The sequence below is a fragment of the Salmo salar genome, chromosome ssa09 (assembly GCF_905237065.1).
Source record: "Salmo salar chromosome ssa09, Ssal_v3.1, whole genome shotgun sequence".
Classification (NCBI taxonomy): domain Eukaryota; kingdom Metazoa; phylum Chordata; class Actinopteri; order Salmoniformes; family Salmonidae; genus Salmo; species Salmo salar.
Genome location: NC_059450.1, coordinates 145,260,538 through 145,283,951, shown reverse-complemented (window position 1 = coordinate 145,283,951; position 23,414 = coordinate 145,260,538). Strand labels below are relative to the sequence as shown.

Genomic DNA, 23,414 nt, shown 5'->3' with positions numbered 1-23,414 from the left:
GTGGGTGATAAGCTGACAGGCTCCCCAGCATCAATCTGGGGGTCCCCTCTTCCCCTCTACTCTCCGCTCCACTCTGCAGTGGCAGGCTGAGGGACGGAGCCCCACTCTCTGCCTCCCCTCCCTCCATGAGCCACATTTGGCAATCCTATCACACACTGCACAGCCAGGCCACTAGATGCCCTCCTCCCCTCCCTTCTCCAATCTCCCTCCTCCCCTCTCTCTTCCATTTATGAGTACTGTATTAAAGGGGCAAAATGTATTTTGTAGCCGACACATCTGCGTACAGTTAGTGTAATGTGCTCTATGGGAGCGTGGACAAAGACAATACTGATGCTAAATCCTGCTGCGCTCCACTAGATTTCTGCCTTTGTCTCAACTCGTTTTACACTGGAGCCAGTCGGCACTCAGCACATCATGCCCTGTTTCTTTCTCACAGTAAAACCCTTTTGTTTTTGTGAATTTGTAGATTCCTTTTTTATCCCCCCTCCCTGAAGTTGGTGTTCAGGAACATTTTTGAGGCGTCTCCTTCATGCCTCATTGTTAATAATTCTCCCTGAAATGTTTCTATTGTGGGAGTTTATAGCTTCTAATGGAAATGAATGTGCACATATCAGATGAACCTTGTTTTTTTAGATTACATTGGGAAATTGTAAATTGCTTTCAGATACACCATATTACTGTAGCTGGGAACGGGGTGGTGTGAATGCTGCACTGAAACACCAATAATACTATTGCTAGGGCGAAAACCATTGTGAGCTGTGCCACTTGTCATTACAGTAACACGTGCCATGTTAGAGAAGGGAACTGATCCCTGCAACAGTCACAGGCAACCACATCCAGCTCTTGATATGAAGTGGTCCATCCTTGCTGTCCTGTCACAGGCTGTCACAGTGGCCATAAGCTGCACACCATTTAACCCACTCTGCCACCTGCTTTATGAGCACTGACTGGCCCAGTCCTCCACTCTCCTCTGCCTGCATAAAGGACGTCACGCTGCTTGCTTAGTGAGTACTACTTCCTCCTGAACCCAGGACCTGGCTAGCACACATGACCGCCCTCCTGAAACGTCTTACCAGTCGGTGCCACGCGAAAAGCTAGCTATTCGCTGGCGGACACTTCAGGACACTTCAGGACACTTCAGGCTGAGGAGTAGGTTTCACACATCCCCATGTGTGTCATGGGTCCTCCCGGTACTGCTGCTCATTCCGTGCACCAGTTCCGGAGGTCTACGTCACCGGTCTCTAGGCGTCACTGAACTGTCTCATTACGCACACCTGGTTCCCATTTCCCCTGAAAGTAAATGTATACGTGCCCTCTGCCCTCTGTTCACCATTGTCTTGGTTGGTTATTGTTCCCGTGTCCGTTGGTCTTGTGACACCTGCGCTTTGTTGTTTTGGCTTTCGTGCTGCGTGTATTGTGCACTTGTGATAAAGGGTCTCGTCTCGTGTATTGTTGTGCACTTGTTATTACGGGTCTCATCCTGTGTATTGTTATTACAGGTCTCATCCCGTGTATTTATTAGAGGTTTTACCTCGCTCTTTTGTTTGGGTTACATCCCTGTGTTTTTGTATACGTATTTGTTTTGGGCTTCGTCCCCGTGCCTTTTCATGGTATTAAAACCCCCTATAACGTATTCCTGCGCCTGTCTCCAATCATTTATACAACGTGACAATGTACTACACCTGTATCGAAGGCTCTGAGTCAGAGGCAACCATAGAATTACAAATATTAATAATAAAAATAATAAATAAAATAAAAATAACAATAATAATAATACATTAGGATCTCTATGGTGGCAAGAGCAGCCAGCCAGGGAAAGGCTACTCCAACTGGAGCCCAAGGCAAAGCACTTCCCAGACACTGCTACTCTGCTTAGTTCTCCTCCAGCACTCTTAACTCTCCATGCATACAGTTAGAGTGTAATCTACGACTAATCCCTTATTAGACAGGCTATAGGCTACTGATGAAACACAACTCTTACTGGGATCTTCATATAGAGACTAGGGAGTACAGCAGGGATTATCAACTGGGATCTTCATATAGAGACTAGGGAGTACAGCAGGGATTATCAACTGGGATCTTCATATAGAGACTAGGGAGTACAGCAGGGATTATCAACTGGGATCTTCATATAGAGACTAGGGAGTACAGCAGGGATTATCAACTGGGATCTTCATATAGAGACTAGGGAGTACAGCAGGGATTATCAACTGGGATCTTCATATAGAGACTAGGGAGTACAGCAGGGATTATCAACTGGGATCTTCATATAGAGACTAGGGAGTACAGCAGGGATTATCAACTGGGATCTTCATATAGAGGCTAGGGAGTATTGCAGGGATTATCAACTGGGATCTTCATATAGAGACTAGGGAGTACAGCAGGGATTATCAACTGGGATCTTCATATAGAGACTAGGGAGTACAGCAGGGATTATCAACTGGGATCTTCATATAGAGACTAGGGAGTACAGCAGGGATTATCAACTGGGATCTTCATATAGAGGCTAGGGAGTATTGCAGGGATTACCAACTGGGATCTTCATATAGAGACTAGGGAGTACAGCAGGGATTATCAACTGGGATCTTCATATAGAGACTAGGGAGTATTGCAGGGCCTCTGCAGTCATATTATACTTACACCAGTGGTGGTGGATTGTGTGCTTTAGTTTACATTTCAATTGGCCTGTTTTATCATAATTAGAGTTATATACTCTAGAAAATAGTGTTATAGCCCACAGAGAAGATGCTTGTTTATCTGTCATCGCAAATGTGGACTGTTAACAGATGCTCCTGCTGGTTTCTACCAGATATATGCACATCTCTGTTCTCATTTGCAAAAAGCATGATTATAGTGCCGGGTACCGATTCAGGTTGTTAAGCAAGGGAGAGGAGGTAGGGGGAGAGGGGGAGATGGGGGAGTAGGGGGAGAGGGGGAGAGGGGGAGATGGGTTGGGGGGGAGTAGGGGGAGAGGGGGAGTAGGGGGAGAGGGGGAGATGGGGTGGGGGAGTAGGGGGAGAGGGGGGAGTAGGGGGAGTAGGGGGAGATGGGGTGGGGGAGTAGGGGAGAGGGGGAGTAGGGGGAGTAGGGGGAGATGGGTTGGGGGAGTAGGGGAGAGGGGGGAGTAGGGGGAGTAGGGGGAGATGGGGTGGGGGAGTAGGGGAGAGGGGGAGTAGGGGGAGTAGGGGGAGATGGGGTGGGGGAGTAGGGGGAGAGGGGGAGTAGGGGGAGTAGGGGGAGATGGGGTGGGGGAGTAGGGGAGAGGGGGAGTAGGGGGAGATGGGGTGGGGGAGAGGGGGAGTAGGGGGAGTAGGGGGAGATGGGTTGGGGGAGAGGGGGAGAGGGGGAGTAGGGGGAGTATGGGGAGATGGGGTGGGGGGAGTAGGGGGAGTAGGGGAAGTATGGGGAGATGGGGTAGGGGGAGTAGGGGAGAGGGGGGAGTAGGGGGAGATGGGGTGGGGGGTGGGGGGAGTAGTGGGAGTAGAGGGGGTGGGGGATGGGGGGAGTAGGGGGGAGTATAGGGGCTGGGGTTGGGTGGAGTAGGGGCAGAGGGGTGGGGGGTGGGGGGAGTAGGGGGAGTAGGGGGTGGTTGGGTGGAGTAGGGGAAGAGGGGGTGGGGGGAAGGGGGAGTAAGAAGATGACGGGGAGAGGGGGTGGGGGAGTAGGGGGAGAGGGGAAGGGGGAGTAAGAAGAGGACGGGGAGAGGGGGTGGGGGAGTAGTAGGAGTAGGGGGAGAGGGGAAGGGGGAGTAAGAAGAGGACGGGGAGAGGGGGTGGGGGAGTAGGGGGAGAGGCGGTGGGGGGAGTAGTGGGAGTACGGGGAGAAGGAGTGGAGGAGTAAGAAGAGGACGGGGGGTGGGGGGAGAAGGAAGAGGAAGGGGAGGGGATGGGGGAGAAGGAGGAGGGGAGGGGAGGGTAGAGGGGAGGGGAGGGGGAGAAGGAGGAGGGGGATGGGAGGCAGAGTCTGAATATTATGTGTGGATTCAGGATATTAATTTGCACTGTGTATAAAAAATTATGCACTTAATCATGGATTCCTTCAGAAGCTGTAATGAGGACATTAAAGCCAGGGTGTGTGTTCGAGACAGACTACTCGTGCTTCCCCCTCCTGAAGTACATGCTTTATGAACTTGGTTTGTTACGACCTTGCAGCTTTGTTAGGAAAGTCTGACTGACTGTTGTGAGAAACAGTTGTCAGCTGCAATAAATTAATTTGCAAACGCTAGTTATTGTAATTGTAAAGGCAAGGCCATATCATAGACTTTATTATCTAAAGCAGGATTTCCCAAACTTGGTCCTGGGCCCCGCTACACTGCTGACTAAAATAATCAAAGCTAGAATGATATTTTAATCAGATATTTGGAAATTTGAACCAGCTGTTTAGTGCTAGGGCAATAACCAAAACCAAAAAACCCAGGAGTGAGTTTGGGACACCTGATCTAAAGGGTCACATTCTAGGCAACATGAAGTGCTTTGGTCCAGGACTGATATTTTCCATTTCAAATGGGCTTTTTGCGTTAATGTGTTTAAAGTAAAAATGGAACATCACACTATAAACACACTTTTAAAATAAAGGCTTTTAACAATTATGTAACTTTATTTCTGATTCATGTTACGTTATGACACCATAAATGATAGAAGGGACCAGTGAAGTTGTCCAAACTAGCAATCACCACACTGGCAAATTTCAAGACATTTCTCCAGTCACAGTGGATGTGTGTAAAAGCATTAAAAAGCAAAGTTCGCCCACAGGGCTTTCTGACCAATACTGTGGGCAGGCAGCAGGGGAGAAGTGACACAGCTAAAAGCCCATGGGGCTGTCACCCCACACTCTTCTACCGCTGATTAACATGAGAAACTCATGAGCACACGTGGAGCTTCCCGCAATGCACGAGAGAGAGAGAGAGAGAGAGAGAGAGAGAGAGAGAGTGAGAGAGAGAGAGAGAGAGAGAGAGAGAGAGAGAGAGAGAGAGAGAGATGGGACCATGTAAAGGCACTTCCACCAGATCTCTTCTCATCCCCCCTTCCTTTCCTCTTCCTCCTTCTCCTCCTCCTCCTCGTGCAACTCCGCCAGTAAAGCCTGTTCCAGCTCACCTTGGCCAGGCAGATGTGAGATGCGAGCAGCTCCATGTGAAAACCTTATTGCTCTTTAAAGAGCAGTTGTATGGCTGCCGTGGCTATTAGGATCAGGGAGTCACAGAGATTACCTCTTCTCTCTCCTCTCCTGTTCTCTCGTTCCTCTCCCCCACACTCCCCTCACTCATCTTGCCTGCTTGTTTGTGTTATTTCTAACTAGCAGACACCCACCCTGTAAACTCCTCTCCAGAGGGCAGACTGTGGGTTGCATTCCCTCTTCTCCTCTACTCGGCTGTGCTGTGTGTGGTTCAGAGACGTATTCCCTCAGCAACCCAGAGTGAGGAGGGCAGGAAGTCATTCAGCAGCAGAAGCAGCAGAGGCAGCAGCAGCAGAGGCAGCAGCAGCAGAGGCAGTAGAGGCAGCAGCAGCAGAGACAGCGTCGGAGTCGACAGCGGTGGCAACAGTGAGAGAGAGTGTGTGTTAGTGAGAGCAGAGCAGTGGAGCACGGTGCTGAGCAGAGCCGTGGTGTAGCTTGTGTTCCGTCTGGCTCCGTGCGCTCTGGTGAGCCAGGGGCGTCCAGGAGGGGAGACATGTGGCTCAGCCCAGAGCCCCAGGACCAGTGAAGAGCAGCTATCACCCAGCCCTCAGCAGCCTCTAGCAGCATGGCAGAGCCAGAGACCCACTGCTGATACCTGCCTGACTGACTGATGACAGCCCACGCGTGGGTTACCATGCGCCACAACCGCGTCGCACCAGAGGGAAACACAGCCATGTGAAAGTGGACTCGGTCGAAGAGAAACTCTTGGACATGTTTTCCATGGCAAAGTTCGGATTTTTCTCAATTTTTGAACTTGTTTTGTTTCTCTTGGTGCTGTTTGGCGGTCCTGAGCTCAGCCACCAGGCAAGGACTAAAGGCAGATGGAACAAGGGGGGTAAGTGATGACACACTGGGATGTTTGACGCTTTGGCTTGGTGGTCTGGGTTTGAGGTCTTTGGTTCATCCGTCATACTCTGTGTTTGTTGAGCTGAATGAGAGGTCAACGGGCACCAATGTGAGATCATCTTGGGTGGGACAGTGGTGAAAACATGGATGCCATTTCCCGTCACTACCATCCCATGTTGCCCTTGCCACAAGACAGAGAACACGTTTGGGTGGTAGCAAGATGTCTTTTTGCTAATTCATTGTGTTTTTTTTATGTATTATTTCTTAATTTAACATTTGATTTACATTTACATTACATTTAAGTCATTTAGCAGACGCTCTTATCCAGAGCGACTTACAAATTGGTGCATTCACCTTATGATATCCAGTGGAACAACCACTTTACAATAGTCATCTAAATCTTTTAAGGGGAGGGGGGGGTTAGAAGGATTACTTTATCCTATCCTAGGTATTCCTTAAAGAGGTGGGGTTTCAGGTGTCTCCGGAAGGTGGTGATTGACTCCGCTGTCCTGATTTGATCCTCCAAGCTTTTAAGTTTGGCTTGAAATATCTCCCTGCACTTTTGTGTTTTATTTTTGTCTCCCTGGAGATGAGTCTTCACTCACACTGGCTATTGAGGTCTCATTCAGAGGAAGTTGACCTGAAAATATGAAACACTTCATTGATGATCTGGAGTAGGTATCGTGCCATGTCAGAGATATCCCTTTAAACAACTTTTTGTGCTGATATGGGGCTGTGTGTATGTGAGAGTGCAGACTGTGGTCTGCCAGCGTGTGCATGTGTGTGTGTGTGTGTGTGCGCCCACGTGCGTGTGCGTGTGCAGACTATGGTCCGCCAGTGTGTGTTAAGTTTCACAGGGTGTGCATTTCCAGATGGGACACTATCAGGATGTACAGTACGAAAGTGTTTAAGCCAAACTGAGGGATGGAGAGGAGGAGGTAGGGTGTATCTTCGATCCCTCTCTCAAAGTCCAGGGGGTTGTGTGATGACAGATAAGGCTCATCTCAACACCCCAGCATGTGTCTGGAGCATCGGTCTGTGATTTTGGGTTAAAGACCCAGATCACTAGTCTGAGGAGAGGTGTTAATAATTCATCTACCACTCCACAGGAGCCTTCCTCTCCCTCCTCTTGTCCTCTGTCAGCGTTTAATCCCCTTTGTCAGATTAAGGGAACCTCTAATCTTTGTGCTGCTGTTCCGATCCATCCGTGAGAAGGCTGGGAGACGCTCCCTGCAGCCCATCAGCGTTGTTAGCTCTCAGGGCTCCTGCTTAGCGGCGTGCGCCTGTCTTCAAAGAGCCAGCCTCGCTCCTCACCACCACCACCATCCATTTAATGATTCCTCCTCTCCTGCTCGTCAGCCCGCCACTGCTCCATCGTTCTTTCTCTCATTATCTCACCCTCTCTATCTCCTGTCTCTCACTAATTCCTCGACTCGCATCTCTCTGCTGTCGCTCCTGCTCCCTGTTGTGTACACACTCTCCTACCATCCATAGGAGATCATTAATGCACAGGATTCCTGACTTTAATAACATTGACCAAGCTCTTAGATTGTGCAGCGCGTGCTCACACTGAGCGATGGATGAGCAGCTCCTTCTAAAGTGACTATTTTCTCCCCGGCCAGACTCTCATTTCACGCACCTTTAAAACATTCTTTACATGAAGGATGGGTTTTTAGACAGACAATCTCCTCACTATTCTGCCTCTGCATGAGAGAGGCTCCCAGCTATTCCAATTTGGTGTCTGTATGTTGCAACATCTGGTATACCATAGTGGATTTAATACTAATGAAGAAGCAGGCAGGAATATGGGGATTTTGAGATTAAGATATTCATTTTATAAGAACAAGTACACATACCAATCCTCATTAAATTGGGACCATCGTCAGGGTCAAAGGAGAAAAAAAGAAAGGGAAAACCCGTTGAGGCAGAATATCTGCAGTGTCTGAATTGTAATCTGTAAAAGCATGGGCAGAATATCTCCAGTGTCTGAATTGTAATCTGTAAAAGGGTTGAGGCAGAATATCTACAGTGTTTGAATTGTAATCTGTAAAAGCATGGGCAGAATATCTCCAGGGTCTGATTTGTAATCTGTAAAAGCATGGGCAGAATATCTCCAGTGTCTGAATTGTAATCTGTAAAAGCATGGGCAGAATATCTGCAGTGTCTGAATTGTAATCTGTAAAAGCATGGGCAGAATATCTACAGTGTTTGAATTGTAATCTGTAAAAGCATGGGCAGAATATCTCCAGGGTCTGATTTGTAATCTGTAAAAGCATGGGCAGAATATCTCCAGTGTCTGAATTGTAATCTGTAAAAGGGTTGAGGCAGAATATCTCCAGTGTCTGAATTGTAATCTGTAAAAGGGTTGAGGCAGAATATCTCCAGTGTCTGAATTGTAATCTGTAATAGGGTTGAGGCAGAATATCTCCAGTGTCTGAATTGTAATCTGTAAAAGGGTTGAGGCAGAATATCTCCAGTGTCTGAATTGTAATCTGTAAAAGCATGGGCAGAATATCTCCAGTGTCTGAATTGTAATCTGTAAAAGGGTTGAGGCAGAATATCTCCAGTGTCTGAATTGTAATCTGTAAAAGGGTTGAGGCAGAATATCTCCAGTGTCTGAATTGTAATCTGTAATAGGGTTGAGGCAGAATATCTCCAGTGTCTGAATTGTAATCTGTAAAAGGGTTGAGGCAGAATATCTCCAGTGTCTGAATTGTAATCTGTAAAAGCATGGGCAGAATATCTCCAGTGTCTGAATTGTAATCTGTAAAAGGGTTGAGGCAGAATATCTCCAGTGTCTGAATTGTAATCTGTAAAAGGGTTGAGGCAGAATATCTCCAGTGTCTGAATTGTAATCTGTAATAGGGTTGAGGCAGAATATCTCCAGTGTCTGAATTGTAATCTGTAAAAGGGTTGAGGCAGAATATCTCCAGTGTCTGAATTGTAATCTGTAAAAGCATGGGCAGAATATCTACAGTGTTTGAATTGTAATCTGTAAAAGCATGGGCAGAATATCTCCAGGGTCTGATTTGTAATCTGTAAAAGCATGGGCAGAATATCTCCAGTGTCTGAATTGTAATCTGTAAAAGGGTTGAGGCAGAATATCTCCAGTGTCTGAATTGTAATCTGTAAAAGGGTTGAGGCAGAATATCTCCAGTGTCTGAATTGTAATCTGTAATAGGGTTGAGGCAGAATATCTCCAGTGTCTGAATTGTAATCTGTAAAAGGGTTGAGGCAGAATATCTCCAGTGTCTGAATTGTAATCTGTAAAAGCATGGGCAGAATATCTCCAGTGTCTGAATTGTAATCTGTAAAAGGGTTGAGGCAGAATATCTCCAGTGTCTGAATTGTAATCTGTAAAAGGGTTGAGGCAGAATATCTCCAGTGTCTGAATTGTAATCTGTAATAGGGTTGAGGCAGAATATCTCCAGTGTCTGAATTGTAATCTGTAAAAGGGTTGAGGCAGAATATCTCCAGTGTCTGAATTGTAATCTGTAAAAGCATGGGCAGAATATCTCCAGTGTCTGAATTGTAATCTGTAAAAGCATGGGCAGAATATCTCCAGTGTCTGAATTGTAATCTGTAAAAGGGTTGAGGCAGAATATCTCCAGTGTCTGAATTGTAATCTGTAAAAGGGTTGAGGCAGAATATCTCCAGTGTCTGAATTGTAATCTGTAATAGGGTTGAGGCAGAATATCTCCAGTGTCTGAATTGTAATCTGTAAAAGGGTTGAGGCAGAATATCTCCAGTGTCTGAATTGTAATCTGTAAAAGCATGGGCAGAATATCTCCAGTGTCTGAATTGTAATCTGTAAAAGGGTTGAGGCAGAATATCTCCAGTGTCTGAATTGTAATCTGTAAAAGGGTTGAGGCAGAATATCTCCAGTGTCTGAATTGTAATTTGGAAAAAGGTTTGAGGCAGAATATTTTGTGTCTGAATTGTAATCTGTAACTCTGGTGGGAAAGTAGACCCAGTGTGAAATCCCAGCTATCTTTGCCTCCTGGTGAAATGGAGGCCAGTGACCTCCCCTAGTGTAATAAGGCCATTTATCTCCTGGCTGTGTGCTATGTGCAGACGGACCAATCATCCCATAGCCAAGCACAAGCTCTGCAGCCGCACAGCCACGCATACCGAATTACAGCCCCCTATCCCATTCAAAAATAGTATATCCCATTTGAAAATAGTAATTTTATCCATGAATGTGATGAGATCAGTGTGGAATGGATCAAATGTTTATAGATATGCTGCAATTGGAGATGGCACAACTTCAGCCAATTCCAATCAAATCAAATCAAATGTTATTGGTCACATGCACATGGTTAGCAGATGTTAATGCGAGTGTAGCGAAATGCTTGTGCTTCTGGTTCCGACACTGCAGTAATATCTAACATGTAATCTAACAATTCCCCAACAACTCAATAATACACACAAATCTAAAATGGGTGAATGAGAATATGTACATATAAATATATGGATGAGTGATGGCCGAGCGACATAGGCAAGACGCAGTAGATGGTATAAAATACAGTATATACATATGATATGAGTAATGTAAGATACATAAACATTATTAAAGTGGTATTGTTTAAAGTGACTAGTGATCCATTTGTTAAAGTGTTGTCCTGATTTAGTTAGTATGTCAGTCCAATGTCATTGGATGTCTCTCAACAGCTGGTCTTTGATGGACTTTATTGGTAGACTTCATGATCACCCCTTATTACCTCTAAATTAGTACATTTGGAGACTGTATCGCTTTAGCTCACACCTTTTCAGAGCAAGTTCAATCCATTTAAACTTGTACAGCAGAACACACTTCGAGGCAATGTCAATAAAATGCATTGCTAGAGGACACATCATTAACTTAGCATGCGGTTCCGATGGAACAACCCGATATGTATATAAAATCACTGAACACGGCATCACATTGCTAGCCCATGTGACAACATGACTAAATACTGTAGACTTATTCAACGGTCTTGTAATCCGTTGAGCTCGTGATTATAGAGTCCCCTTGATATGGACTAGAGCCCTCAAACTCAACTCTGGACCTCGAAGCCAGTTCCAGTGCTTGTTCTCATTGTTCCCTTCTAATCAGGGACTGATTTAGGCCTGGCACACCAGATGGGTGCAATTCATTATCAGGTAGAACAGAAAACCATCAGGATCCGGACCTCATAGGGTAAGAGTTGAGTACCCCTGGACTAGTGTTGTCCTGAGCCCATTTATATCAGCTTTGATATGGTGAAGATGTAGGGTGGATGACAGATTACGGAGGTGTCACCCACTCAATGTCCTCCCTCCTCGGGACAGACTGCATCTCCCTCCATAAGGCCCTGCATGGTATTCAGATCCTCCTCATCCCAACCCCCTCCATAAGGTCCTGCATGGTATTCAGATCCTCCTCATCCCAACCCCCTCCATAAGGCCCTGCATGGTATTCAGATCCTCCTCATCCCAACCCCCTCCATAAGGCCCTGCATGGTATTCAGATCCCCCTCATCCCAACCCCCTCCATAAAGCCCTGCATGGTATTCAGATCCTCCTCATCCCAACCCCCTCCATAAGGCCCTGCATGGTATTCAGATCCTCCTCATCCCAACCCCCTCCATAAGGCCCTGCATGGTATTCAGATCCTCCTCATCCCAACCCCCATAAGGCCCTGCATGTTATTCAGATCCCCGTCAGCCCAACCCCCTCCATAAAGCCCTGCATGGTATTCAGATCCCCCTCATCCCAACCCCCTCCATAAAGCCCTGGGTGTTATTCAGATCCTCCTCATCCCAACCCCCTCCATAAAGCCCTGCATGGTATTCAGATCCCCCTCATCCCAACCCCCTCCATAAGGCCCTGCATGGTATTCAGATCCTCCTCATCCCATCCCCCTCCATAAGGCCCTGCATGGTATTCAGATCCCCCTCATCCCAACCCCCTCCATAAAGCCCTGGATGGTATTCAGATCCTCCTCATCCCAACCCCCTCCATAAGGCCCTGCATGGTATTCAGATCCCCCTCATCCCAACCCCCTCCATAAAGCCCTGGATGGTATTCAGATCCTCCTCATCCCAACCCCCTCCATAAAGCCCTGCATGGTATTCAGATCCTCCTCATCCCAACCCCCTCCATAAAGCCCTGCATGTTATTCAGATCCCCGTCAGCCCAACCCCCTCCATAAGGCCCTGCATGGTATTCAGATCCTCCTCATCCCAACCCCCTCCATAAGGCCCTGCATGGTGTTCAGATCCTCCTCATCCCAACCCCCTCCATAAGGTCCTGCATGGTATTCAGATCCCCCTCATCCCAACCCCCTCCATAAAGCCCTGGATGGTATTCAGATCTTCCTCATCATTCTCAGGGAAGTCATTATGCATGAATGTGCTCCACAGACAAGAACCCAACAAATTACTGCTCTCACTCTCCCCCCATCCTGCTGAGACAGCCTCCATAACTAACCCCAAATGTAGAACTCTACGGAGGGAGTCAGAGATTGAAGTGAGCCTGTAGAGACTGGAGGAAAAACAATTGAGGATATTACGACTCCACCAAAGTACAGTGAATGGTAATGAGAAGCAGACTGTACCGCTACCTGGCTGGCTGGTCATCCTGGACTCAGGTGTAGACATAACTTAACAATCAGAGCCAGTCAAATCACTATGATATGTTACGCTTGGTGTGGTATTCATTTGTAGATCATCCATTTCATATGATATGTTACAAATTACAATTATTAACATGTTGCATATTACAATTCATATGATATGTTGTGATTACAATTCATATGATATGCTACAAATTGCAATTTGTACAATTTGTTATGAATTTGCAATACGCTTGATATGTTACGAATGACAATTTGTTGTGGTTAACGTTAGCTAGGTGGCTAATACTAACATTAGCTAGGTGGCTAACGTTAGTCAGGCTAGGGGTTAGAGTTAGGGGTTAGAGTTATGGGTTAAGGTTAGGGTTAAGTTTAGGTAAAGGTTAGAAGTTAGGTTAATAAAGGATTAAGGTTATGGTTAAGGAAAGGGTTAGCTAACATGGTAAGTAGTTAAAAAGTGGCAAGTAGTTGCAAATTAGCTTAAATGCTAAAGTTGTCCGTGATGAGATTGCTAGACATTCACATTATACGCCTACCCATCCACCCAGACCAACCACCCTCCTTTAGTTTTTGCCTTAAGTAACCTTCTGTCTTATGTAACCATGCAAAACGTAACATACAGTGCTGGGAAAAAGTATTTGCCCCCTTTCTGATATTCAAAATGTTTGCATATTTTTCATACTGAATGTTGTCAGATCTTCAACCAAAACATAATATTAGATAAACAGAACCTGAGTTTATATACTGATTTTATTTATTAAATTAACAAAGTTAGGCAAAGTTAGGCACCCAATTCCCCTCTGTGAAAAAGTAATTGCCCCCTTGCACTAAATAACTTGTTGTGCCACCTCTAGCATCAGTGACTGCAACCAAATGCTTGCTGTAGTTGTTGATCAGTCTCTCACATCGCTGTGGAGGAATTTTGTCCCACTGTTGCATGCAGAACTGCTTTAACTCAGTGACATTTGTGGGTTTTCAAGCATGAACTGTTCATTTTAAGTTCTACCACCACTTCTCAATTAGGATTAGGTCTGGACTTTGACTAGGCCATTTCAAAACTACAAATTTGCTGCTCTTTAACCATTTTTAACCATTTTCATGTTTAACCATTTTCATTTTTAAACATTTTCATTTGATTAACCATTTTCATGTTTAACCATTTCCATTTGATTGTGTGTTTTACATCATTGTCTTGCTGCAAATAAAACAAAATAAAATGTTATTGTCATCGCGGGTGTTGCGAAATGCTTGTGTTTCTGGCTCCAACAGTGCAGTAATATCTAACAAGTAATACCTAATAATTTCACAACATATACCCAATACGCACAAATCTAAGTAAAAGAATTGAATTAAGAATATATAAATATATGGACGAGGAATGTCAGGGCGGCATAGACTAAGATACAGTAGAATAGTATAGATTACAGGATATACATATGAGATGAATAATGCAAGATATGTAAACATTACAGTGACTGGTGTTCCATTTATTAAAGTGGCTAGTGATTTCAAGTTTACATATAGGCAGCAGCCTCTATGTGCTAGTGATGGCTATTGAGATAGAAGCTGTTTTGCAGTCTCTCGGTCTCAGCTTTGATGGACCTGTAGTGACTTCACCTTTTTTTACATGTATTTTTTTATCTTTATTTAACTAGGCAAGTCAGTTAAGAACAAATTCTTATTTTCAATGACGGCCTAGGAACAGTGAATTAACTGCTACCTGCCTTCTGGATGATAGTGGGGAGAACAGGTGGTGGCTTGGGTGGTTGTTGCCCTTGATGATGTTTTTGGCCTTCCTGTGACATTGGGTGCTGTAGGTGTCCTGGAGGGCAAGCAGTGTGCCCCCATTGATGTGTTGGGCAGACCGCACCACCCTCTGAAAGAGCCATGCGGTTGCGGGCGGTGCAGTTGCCGTACCAGGCGGCGATACAGCCCGACAGAACGCTCACAATTGTGCAGCTGTAAAAGTTTGTGAGGGTTTTAGGTGCCAAGACACATTTCTTCAGCCTCCTGAGGTTGAAGAGGCGCTGTTGCACCTTCTTCACCACACTGAAGTCCACTATCATCTCCTTTGTTTTGTTGATGTTGACTGAGAGGTTATTTTCCTGGCACCACACTCCCAGAGCCCTCACCTCCTCCCTGTAGGCTGTCTCGTCATTGTTGGTAATCAGGCCTACTACTGTTGTGCTGTCTGCAAACTTGATTGAGTTGGAGGTGTGCTTGGCAACGCAGTCATGGGTGAACAGGGAGTACAGGAGGGGGCTGAGCACGCACCTTTGTGGGGCCCCAGTGTTGAGGATCAGCGAAGTGGTGGTGTTTATTCCAACCTTCACCAACTGCGGGCGGCCGTCAGTAAGTCCAGGACTCATTTGCATAGGGTGGAGTTCAGACACAGGGCCTCGAGCTTAATTATGAGCTTGGAGGGTACTATGGTGTTGAGTGCTGAGCTATAGTCAATGAACAGCATTCTTACATAGGTTTTCCTCTTGTCCAGATGAGATAGGGCAGTGTGCAGTGTGATGGCTATTGTGTCGTGTGTGATCTATTGGGGCGGGAAGCAAATTGAAGTGGGTCTAGGGTGACAGGTAAGGTAGAGGTGATATGATCATTTACTAGTCTCTCAAAGCACGTCATGATGACAGAAGTGAGTGCTACTTGGCGATATCCATTTAGCTCAGTTACCTTTGCTTTTTTGAGTACAGGAGCAAAGGTGGCCATCTTGAAGCAGACTGGGATAGGAAGAGATTGAATATGTCCATAAACACAACAGCCAGCTGGTTTGTGCATGCTTTGAAGATGCGGCTAGGGATGTTGTCTGGGCTGGCAGGCTTGCGAGGGTTAACACGTTTAAATGTCTTACTCACGTCGGTCATGGAGAAGTTGAGCCCACAGTTCTTGGTAGCAGGCCACGTTGGTAGCACTGTGTTATCCTCAAAGTGGGCGAAGAAGGTATTTAGCTTGTCTGGAAGCAAGACGTCAGTGTTCAAGACGTGGCTGGTTTTCCTTTTGTAGTCTGTGATTGTCTGTAGACCCTGCCATATACGTCTCATGTCTGAGCCGTTGAATTGCGACTCCTCCTTGTCTCTATAGTGACGAGTTGCCTGTTTGATTGCTTTGCAGAGGGAATAACTACACTGTTTGCATTCTGCCATATTCCCAGTCACCTTGCCATGGTTAAATGCGATGGTTCATGCTTTCAGTTATGCGTGAATGCTGCCATCTATCCACGGTTTCTGTTTAGGGTAGGTTTTAATAGTCACAGTGGGTACAACATCTCCTATACACTTCCTGATAATATACTGTATCAGTATATTTGTCAATATCATTCTCTGAAGCTACCCAGAACATATCCCAGTCCGTGTGCTCAAAATAATCTTGAAGCGTGGATTCCAATTGGTCAGACCAGCATTGAATAGTCCTTGGCGTGGGAACTTCTTGATTGAGTTTCTGCCTATAGGAAGGGAGGAGCAAAATGGAGTCGTGGTCAGATTTGCACAAAAGGAGGACGTGAGAGGGCCTTGTAGGAATCGTGGAAGTTGGAGAAACAGTGGTCCAGTGTTTTAGTAGCGCGAGTACTACAGTCAATATGTTGATAGAACTTCGGCAGACTTTTCCACAGATTTGCTTTGCTAAAATTTCCAGCTACAATAAATGCTGCCTCAGGATACAGTGGGGGAAAAAAGTATTTGATCCCCTGCTAATTTTGTACGTTCGAAAACTGACAAAGAAATGATCAGTCTATAATTTTAATGGTAGGTTTATTTGAACAGTGAGAGACAGAATAACAACAAAAAAATCCAGAAAAACACGTCAAAAATGTTATAAAAGGATTTGCATTTTAATGAGGGAAATAAGTATTTGACCCCTCTGCAAAACATGACTTAGTACTTGGTGGCAAAACCCTTGTTGGCAATCACAGAGGTCAGACGTTTCTTGTAGTTGGCCACCAGGTTTGCACACATCTCAGGAGGGATTTTGTCCCACTCCTCTTTGCAGATCTTCTACAAGTCATTAAGGTTTCGAGGCTGACGTTTGGCAACTTGAACCTTCAGCTCCCTCCACAGATTTTCTATGGGATTAAGGTCTGGAGACTGGCTAGGCCACTCCAGGACCTTAATGTGCTTCTTCTTGAGCCACTCCTTTGTTGCCTTGGCCATGTGTTTTGGGTCATTGTCATGCTGGAATGCCCATCCACGACCCATTTTCAATGCCCTGGCTGAGGGAAGGAGGTTCTCACCCAAGATTTGACAGTACATGGCCCCGTCAAATGATATGGTGAAGTTGTCCTGTCCCCTTAGCAGAAAAACACCCCCAAAGCATAATGTTTCCACCTCCATGTTTGACGGTGGAGATGGTGTTCTTGGGGTCATAGGCAGCATTCCTCCTCCTCCAAACACTGCGAGTTGAGTTGATGTCAAAGAGCTCCATTTTGGTCTCATCTGACCACAACACTTTCACCAGTTGTCCTCTGAGTCATTCAGATGTTCATTGGCAAACTTCAGACGGGCAAGTATATGTATTCTTGAGCAGGGTGACCTTGCGGTTGCTGCAGGATTTCAGTCCTTCACGGCGTAGTGTGTTACCAATTGTTTTCTTGGTGACTATGGTCCCAGCTGCCTTGAGATCATTGACAAGATCCTCCCGTGTAGTTCTGGGCTGATTCCTCACCGTTCTCATGATCATTGCAAATCATTGCAACAACTGAGATCTTGCATGGAGCCCCAGGCCGAGGGAGATTGACAGTTCTTTTGTGTTTCTTCCATTTGCGAATAATCGCACCAGATGTTGTCACCTTCTTACCAAGCTGCTTGGCGATGGTCTTGTAGCCCATTCCAGCCTTGTGTAGGTCTACAATCTTGTCCCTGACATCCTTGGAGAGCTCTTTGGTCTTGGCCATGGTGGAGAGTTTGGAATCTGATTGATTGATTGCTTCTGCGGACAGGTGTCTTTTTTACAGGTAACAAGCTGTGGTTAGGAGCACTCCCTTTAAGAGTGTGCTCCTAATCTCAGCTTGTTACCAATATAAAAGCCACCTGGGATCCAGAAATCTTTCTGATTGAGAGGGCGTCAAATACTTATTTCCCTCAGTAAAATGCAAATCAATTTATAACATTTCTGACATGCATTTTTCTGGATATTTTTGTTGTTATTCTGTCTCTCACTGTTCAAATAAACTCACCATTAAAATTATAGACTGATCCTTTCTTTGTCAGTGGGCAAACGTACAAAATCAGCAGGGGATCAAATACTTTTTTTCCCCACTGTATGTGGTTTCCAGTTTGCATAAAGTCCAGTGAAGTTCTTTGAGGGCCGTCGTAGTATCGGCTTGAGGGGGGATATACACGGCCGTGACTGTGACCAAAGAAAATTATCTTGGGAGATAATACGGCCGGCATTTCATTGTAAGGTATTCTAGATTGTGTGAACAAAAGGACTTGTATGTTATCACAATTACACAATGAGTTGTTAATCATAATTACACAATGAGTCGTTAATCATGAAACATACACCCCCGCATTTCTTCTTCCCGGAGAGATATTTATTCCTGTCTATTTATTCCTGTCGGTCCAACCCAGCTGGTTGGGCCGACTCAGACAGTATATCCCGAGAGAGTTTTCCTTGAAACAAAGTATTTTACAATCCCTGATGTCTATCTGGAAAGAAACCCTCGCCCTGAGCTCGTCAACTTTATTATCCAGAGACTGAACATTAGAGAGTTACAGTATATACTCGGAAGCGGTGGGTAGGTTGCACACCTCCTCAGTTGGACTAGAAGACCACTCCGAGTACCTCTCCTCCGCCGGCGTTGTTTTGGGTCGGCTTCTGAAATCAGTTCAATTGCCCTGAGCGGTGCGAACAAAGCATCCACTTCGGAAAAGTCGCATTCCTGGTCATAATGCTAGTAGTGTTGGTGAGTTACCGCCGCTCTGATATCCAATAGTTATTCCCGGCTGTATGTAATAACACAAAAAGTGTTTTTCTTTTACTATGTTATGTCTAGTCTATGAGACCAGCCAGGGCTGGTGGAGAGATAGAGAGAGAGGAAGCTTCTGCTGTGATATCACAGACTGAGCTCCACGACCCATGACTTACTAAAGAGAACCCAGCTGAGGCAACCCCTGGAAGAGTAATGCTATGCCACTCCAGACTACAGTACGACATGCACTGCTCTCTCTCTCTTTCTCTCTCTCTCTCAGCTCTCCTGTGATTGGTTGTCTGTGGTGAGGATAGGAGAAGAAAGAGGAGATTTATGGAGCAGGTTGTGTAGAAGAGTTATGAATATTCCCTCAACTTCCTGCCCATATGGTGTCTGGTATCACAGATTGGGCCAAGCTGCCATGACAAGAACAGGGAGGTCCATTATTCAATAGGTAGACAAGTGATATCAAACACGTGCGAGGGAAATGGTGTTCTTTATTCATTTAGTTTTGTTCCCTGGGCGTTAAGTACCTCACAGCGTTCAACTCTATAGGTCCACAAGGCGGAATAAGGAAATTCAATTATTTTGTCCATTTTCCACCAGAGTTAATGCAATTCAGAGGAATCATCTAAAAATATGTGTTTTATGATGGGTAATAACTTATTAGACTGACTGAGTGTGTTTCTCTGTATGAGGTAGACTCTTCACACCCCAAGACAGGATGTACTCTGGCTTAACTGAATTGGTATTCTGTAGTACCTCTGTATTTTATATTACAAATATATTCTATAGTACCTCTGTATTATATAGTACACATATATTCTATTGTCCCTCTATATTCTAAAGTACATCTATATTCCACAGAACCTCTATATTCTACAGTACCTCTATATTCTCTAGCAGAAATATATTATATAGTGCATCTATATTCTATAGTACAAATATATTCTATAATACAAATATATTCTACAGTACCTCTATATTCTACAGTACCTCTATAGTCTATAGTACAAATATATTCTACAGTACCTCTATTTTCCACAGTGACTATATTTTTTAGTACAAATATATTCTATAGTACAAATATATTCTGCAGTACAAATACATTATATTAATATATTATACAGTGAAAATATATTCTCCATAATCAGCTGTGCTCTGCATGCTGTGAAGTAAAGGGATTAGAAATCTTCCTCGTCAGGTGTCATTCACATCCATGTAGGTTATCCATCCGCACAGTGGAAAAATGAACATGTTGAATATGAATTACCCTCCCAACACCATTGTATTCAGCCAGAATTTCTGGTGCAAGTGCAGTGAATGTGACTGGAAAACCATTACAGGCTATATAAGTAAGGTTACATTACAGACCGAATGAGTCTCTGCTCCCTGTAGCAGTCTTTTGGGTGGCAGGTAGCCCAGTGGTTAGTGTTGGACTAGTAACCGAAAGGTTGCAAGATCAAATCCCCAAGCATACAAGGTAAAAATCTGTTGCTCTGCCCTTGAACAAGGCAGGTAATCCACTATTCCTAGGCTGTCATTGAAAATAAGAATTTGTTCTTAACTGACTTGCCTCGTTAAATAAAGGATGAGTAATTAAGAAGTGTGAAAGCTGTTGGAGTCCAGGGTTCTTCAATGAAAAAGAAATCAAAACAGAGAATGATAAACCTCTCTTTAATTCAACTGAAAAAAAACAACAGTTTGTTTTCAAGAGCTATTATAGACTTGAGAGATGGAATTACTGATTCAATAAAATACCATAGCTTTGTATGGCTCTGCTCCCCTTTCCCGGGTTTGCCCCTTACTGTCATGCAGTACAGCTTAATTGCCAGTCACACTCTCTCTAATGAAGCTGCCATCTAATTGCTTTGGAATTTGCCCCCGACAACAACAGTGTTTAATGGGTGAGTTTCAGACTGTGAATACGACTGTTTATTGTGATGGATAGGAACAGGTACATTTTACTGCCAGAGACACTTTCACCATGGCCTTCTCTTCCTTGGTTACAGCGTAGGGACTATGATGACTTTACAGGGGTGCACATGCATATGCATGGGTGCGCACGCACACACATACACACTTGTCCTTGTCATATAAAACTGATGTAGATGGCAGGCCATTCTGAAACATACCTTGGTGACTGGAAAACCATTACAGGCTATATAAGTAAGGTTACATTACAGAGCGAATGAGTCTCTGCTCCCTGTAATAATCGTCTGTTCTCTACGTTTAGTGCTGTTATGAACGTCAGCCATTGCTGTTACTTTATCTTTGAATTATTCAGTGAGTCCCCAGCACGTAGAGGGTGTTTCCCCTGCAGTTAGCCGACTCTCTCCTAGATCATGTGGAAGCATGTATTAGTATTATTTATTTGCATTAAAGAAGTCATGTGATAGACAACAATATAGATAAAAACAGATTACAATAAACGGTGCAGGTGGTTGGAAGCCCAAGGGCTGATATGAAAACCATACCACAAAAACACAATAAGTACACAAATAAAAACAGATAACAAAACCTATTAATTATAAATGTTTAAATTAATTGATCAGTAATCACTATATATATATATATATATATACACACTGCTCAAAAAAATAAAGGGAACACTAAAATAACACATCCTAGATCTGAATGAATGAAATAATCTTATTAAATACTTTTTTCTTTACATAGTTGAATGTGCTGACAACAAAATCACACTAAAACAATCAATGGAAATCCAATTTATCCACCCATGGAGGTCTGGATTTGGAGTCACACTCAAAATTAAAGTGGAAAACCACACTATAGGCTGATCTAACTTTGATGTAATGTCCTTAAAACAAGTCAAAATGAGGCTCAGCAGTGTGTGTGGCCTCCACGTGCCTGTATGACCTCCCTACAATGCCTGGGCATGCTCCTGATGAGGTGGCGGATGGTCTCCTGAGGGATTTCCTCCCAGACCTGGACTAAAGCATCCGCCAACTCCTGGACAGTCTGTGGTGCAACGTGGCGTTGGTGGATGGAGCGAGACATGATGTCCCGAATCAATTGGATTCAGGTCTGGGGAATGTGCGGGCCAGTCCATAGCATCAATGCCTTCCTCTTGCAGGAACTGCTGACACACTCCAGCCACATGAGGTCTAGCATTGTCTTGCATTAGGAGGAACCCAGGGCCAACCGCACCAGCATATGGTCTCACAAGGGGTCTGAGGATCTCATCTTGGTACCTAATGGCAGTCAGGCTACCTCTGGCGAGCACATGGAGGGCTGTGTGGCCCCCCAAAGAAATGCCACCCCACACCATGACTGACCCACCGCCAAACCGGTCATGCTGGAGGATGTTGCAGGCAGCAGAACGTTCTCCACGGCGTCTCCAGACTCTCATGTCTGTCACGTGCTCAGTGTGAACCTGCTTTCATCTGTGAAGACCACAGGGCGCCAGTGGCGAATTTGCCAATCTTGTTGTTCTCTGGCAAATGCCAAACGTCCTGCACGGTGTTGGGCTGTAAGCACAACCCCCACCTGTGGACGTCGGGCCCTCATACCACCCTCATGGAGTCTGTTTCTGACCGTTTGAGCAGACACATGCACATTTGTGGCCTGCTGGAGGTCATTTTGCAGGGCTCTGGCAGTGCTCCTCCTGCTCCTTCTTGCACAAAGGCAGAGGTAGCGGTCCTGCTGCTAGGTTGTTGCCCTCCTACGGCCTCCTCCACGTCTCCTGATGTACTGGCCTGTCTCCTGGTAGCGCCTCCATGCTCTGGACACTACGCTGACAGACACAGCAAACCTTCTTGCCACAGCTCGCATTGATGTGCCATCCTGGATGAGCTGCACTACCTGAGCCACTTGTGTGGGTTGTAGACTCCGTCTCATGCTACCACTAGAGTGAAAGCACCGCCAGCATTCAAAAGTGACCAAAACATCAGCCAGGAAGCATAGGAACTGAGAAGTGGTCTGTGGTTACCACCTGCAGAACCACTCCTTTATTGGGGGTGTCTTGCTAATTGCCTATAATTTCCACCTGTTGTCTATTCCATCTGCACAACAGCAAGTGAAATGTATTGTCAATCAGTGTTGCTTCCTAAGTGGACAGTTTGATTTCACAGAAGTGTGATTGACTTGGAGTTACATTGTGTTGTTTAAGTGTTCCCTTTATTTTTTTGAGCAGTGTATGTATATATATATATATATATATATATATATATATATATTGTTTAAATGTACAGTACCAGTCAAACATTTGAACACACCTACTCATTCATGTTTTTTCCTTTATTTTCGCTGTTTTCTACATTGTAGAATAATAGTGAAGACATCAACACTATGAAATATCACATACGGAATCATGTAGTAACCAAAAAAGTGTTAAACAAATCAAAATATGTTCAATATTTTAGATTCTTCAAAGTGGCCACCCTTTGCCTTGATGACAGCTTTGCACACTCTTGGCATTATCTGAACCAGCTTCATGAGGAATACTGTACCAACAGTCTTGAAGGTGTCCCCACATATGCTGAGGACTTATTAACTGCTTTTCCTTCATTCTGCAGTCCAACTCATCCCAAACCATCTCAATTTGGTTGAGGTCGGGTGATTGTGTAGGTCAGGCCATATGATGTAGCACTCCATCACTCTCCTTGGTCAAATAGCCCTTACACAGCCTGGAGGTGTGTTTTGGGTCATTGTCCTGTTGAAAAACTAATGATAGTCCCACTAAACGCAAACCAGATTGGATGGCGTATCACTGCAGAATGCTGTGGTAGCCATGCTGTCACGACTTCCACCGAAGTTGGTGCCTCTCCTTGTTCGGGTGGCGTTTGGCGGTCGACGTCACCGGCTTTCTAGCTGCCACCGATCTACTTTTCTTTGTCCATTTGTTTTGTCTTGATTGTACAC

At 45.0% G+C, this 23,414-nt stretch overlaps 1 protein-coding gene across 12 annotated transcripts in view; it reads left to right on the top strand.

Annotated features, from left to right (window-relative positions):
* Window positions 1-5,463: 5,463 nt before the first annotated feature.
* LOC106613191 (roundabout homolog 2) overlaps window positions 5,464-23,414 on the top strand; it is a 606,521-nt gene continuing 588,570 nt past the window's right edge. For 2 of the 12 annotated variants that reach the window (XM_014215208.2, XM_014215204.2), the window contains exon 1: window positions 5,467-6,007. In XM_014215208.2, the coding sequence (XP_014070683.1) occupies window positions 5,884-6,007 (124 nt within the window). In that variant the 5' untranslated portion in view covers window positions 5,467-5,883. Of the gene's footprint in view, window positions 6,008-23,414 lie in introns of all 12 variants that reach the window. The other 10 variants (XM_014215209.2, XM_014215214.2, XM_014215219.2 and 7 more) reach the window with 7 other exon arrangements.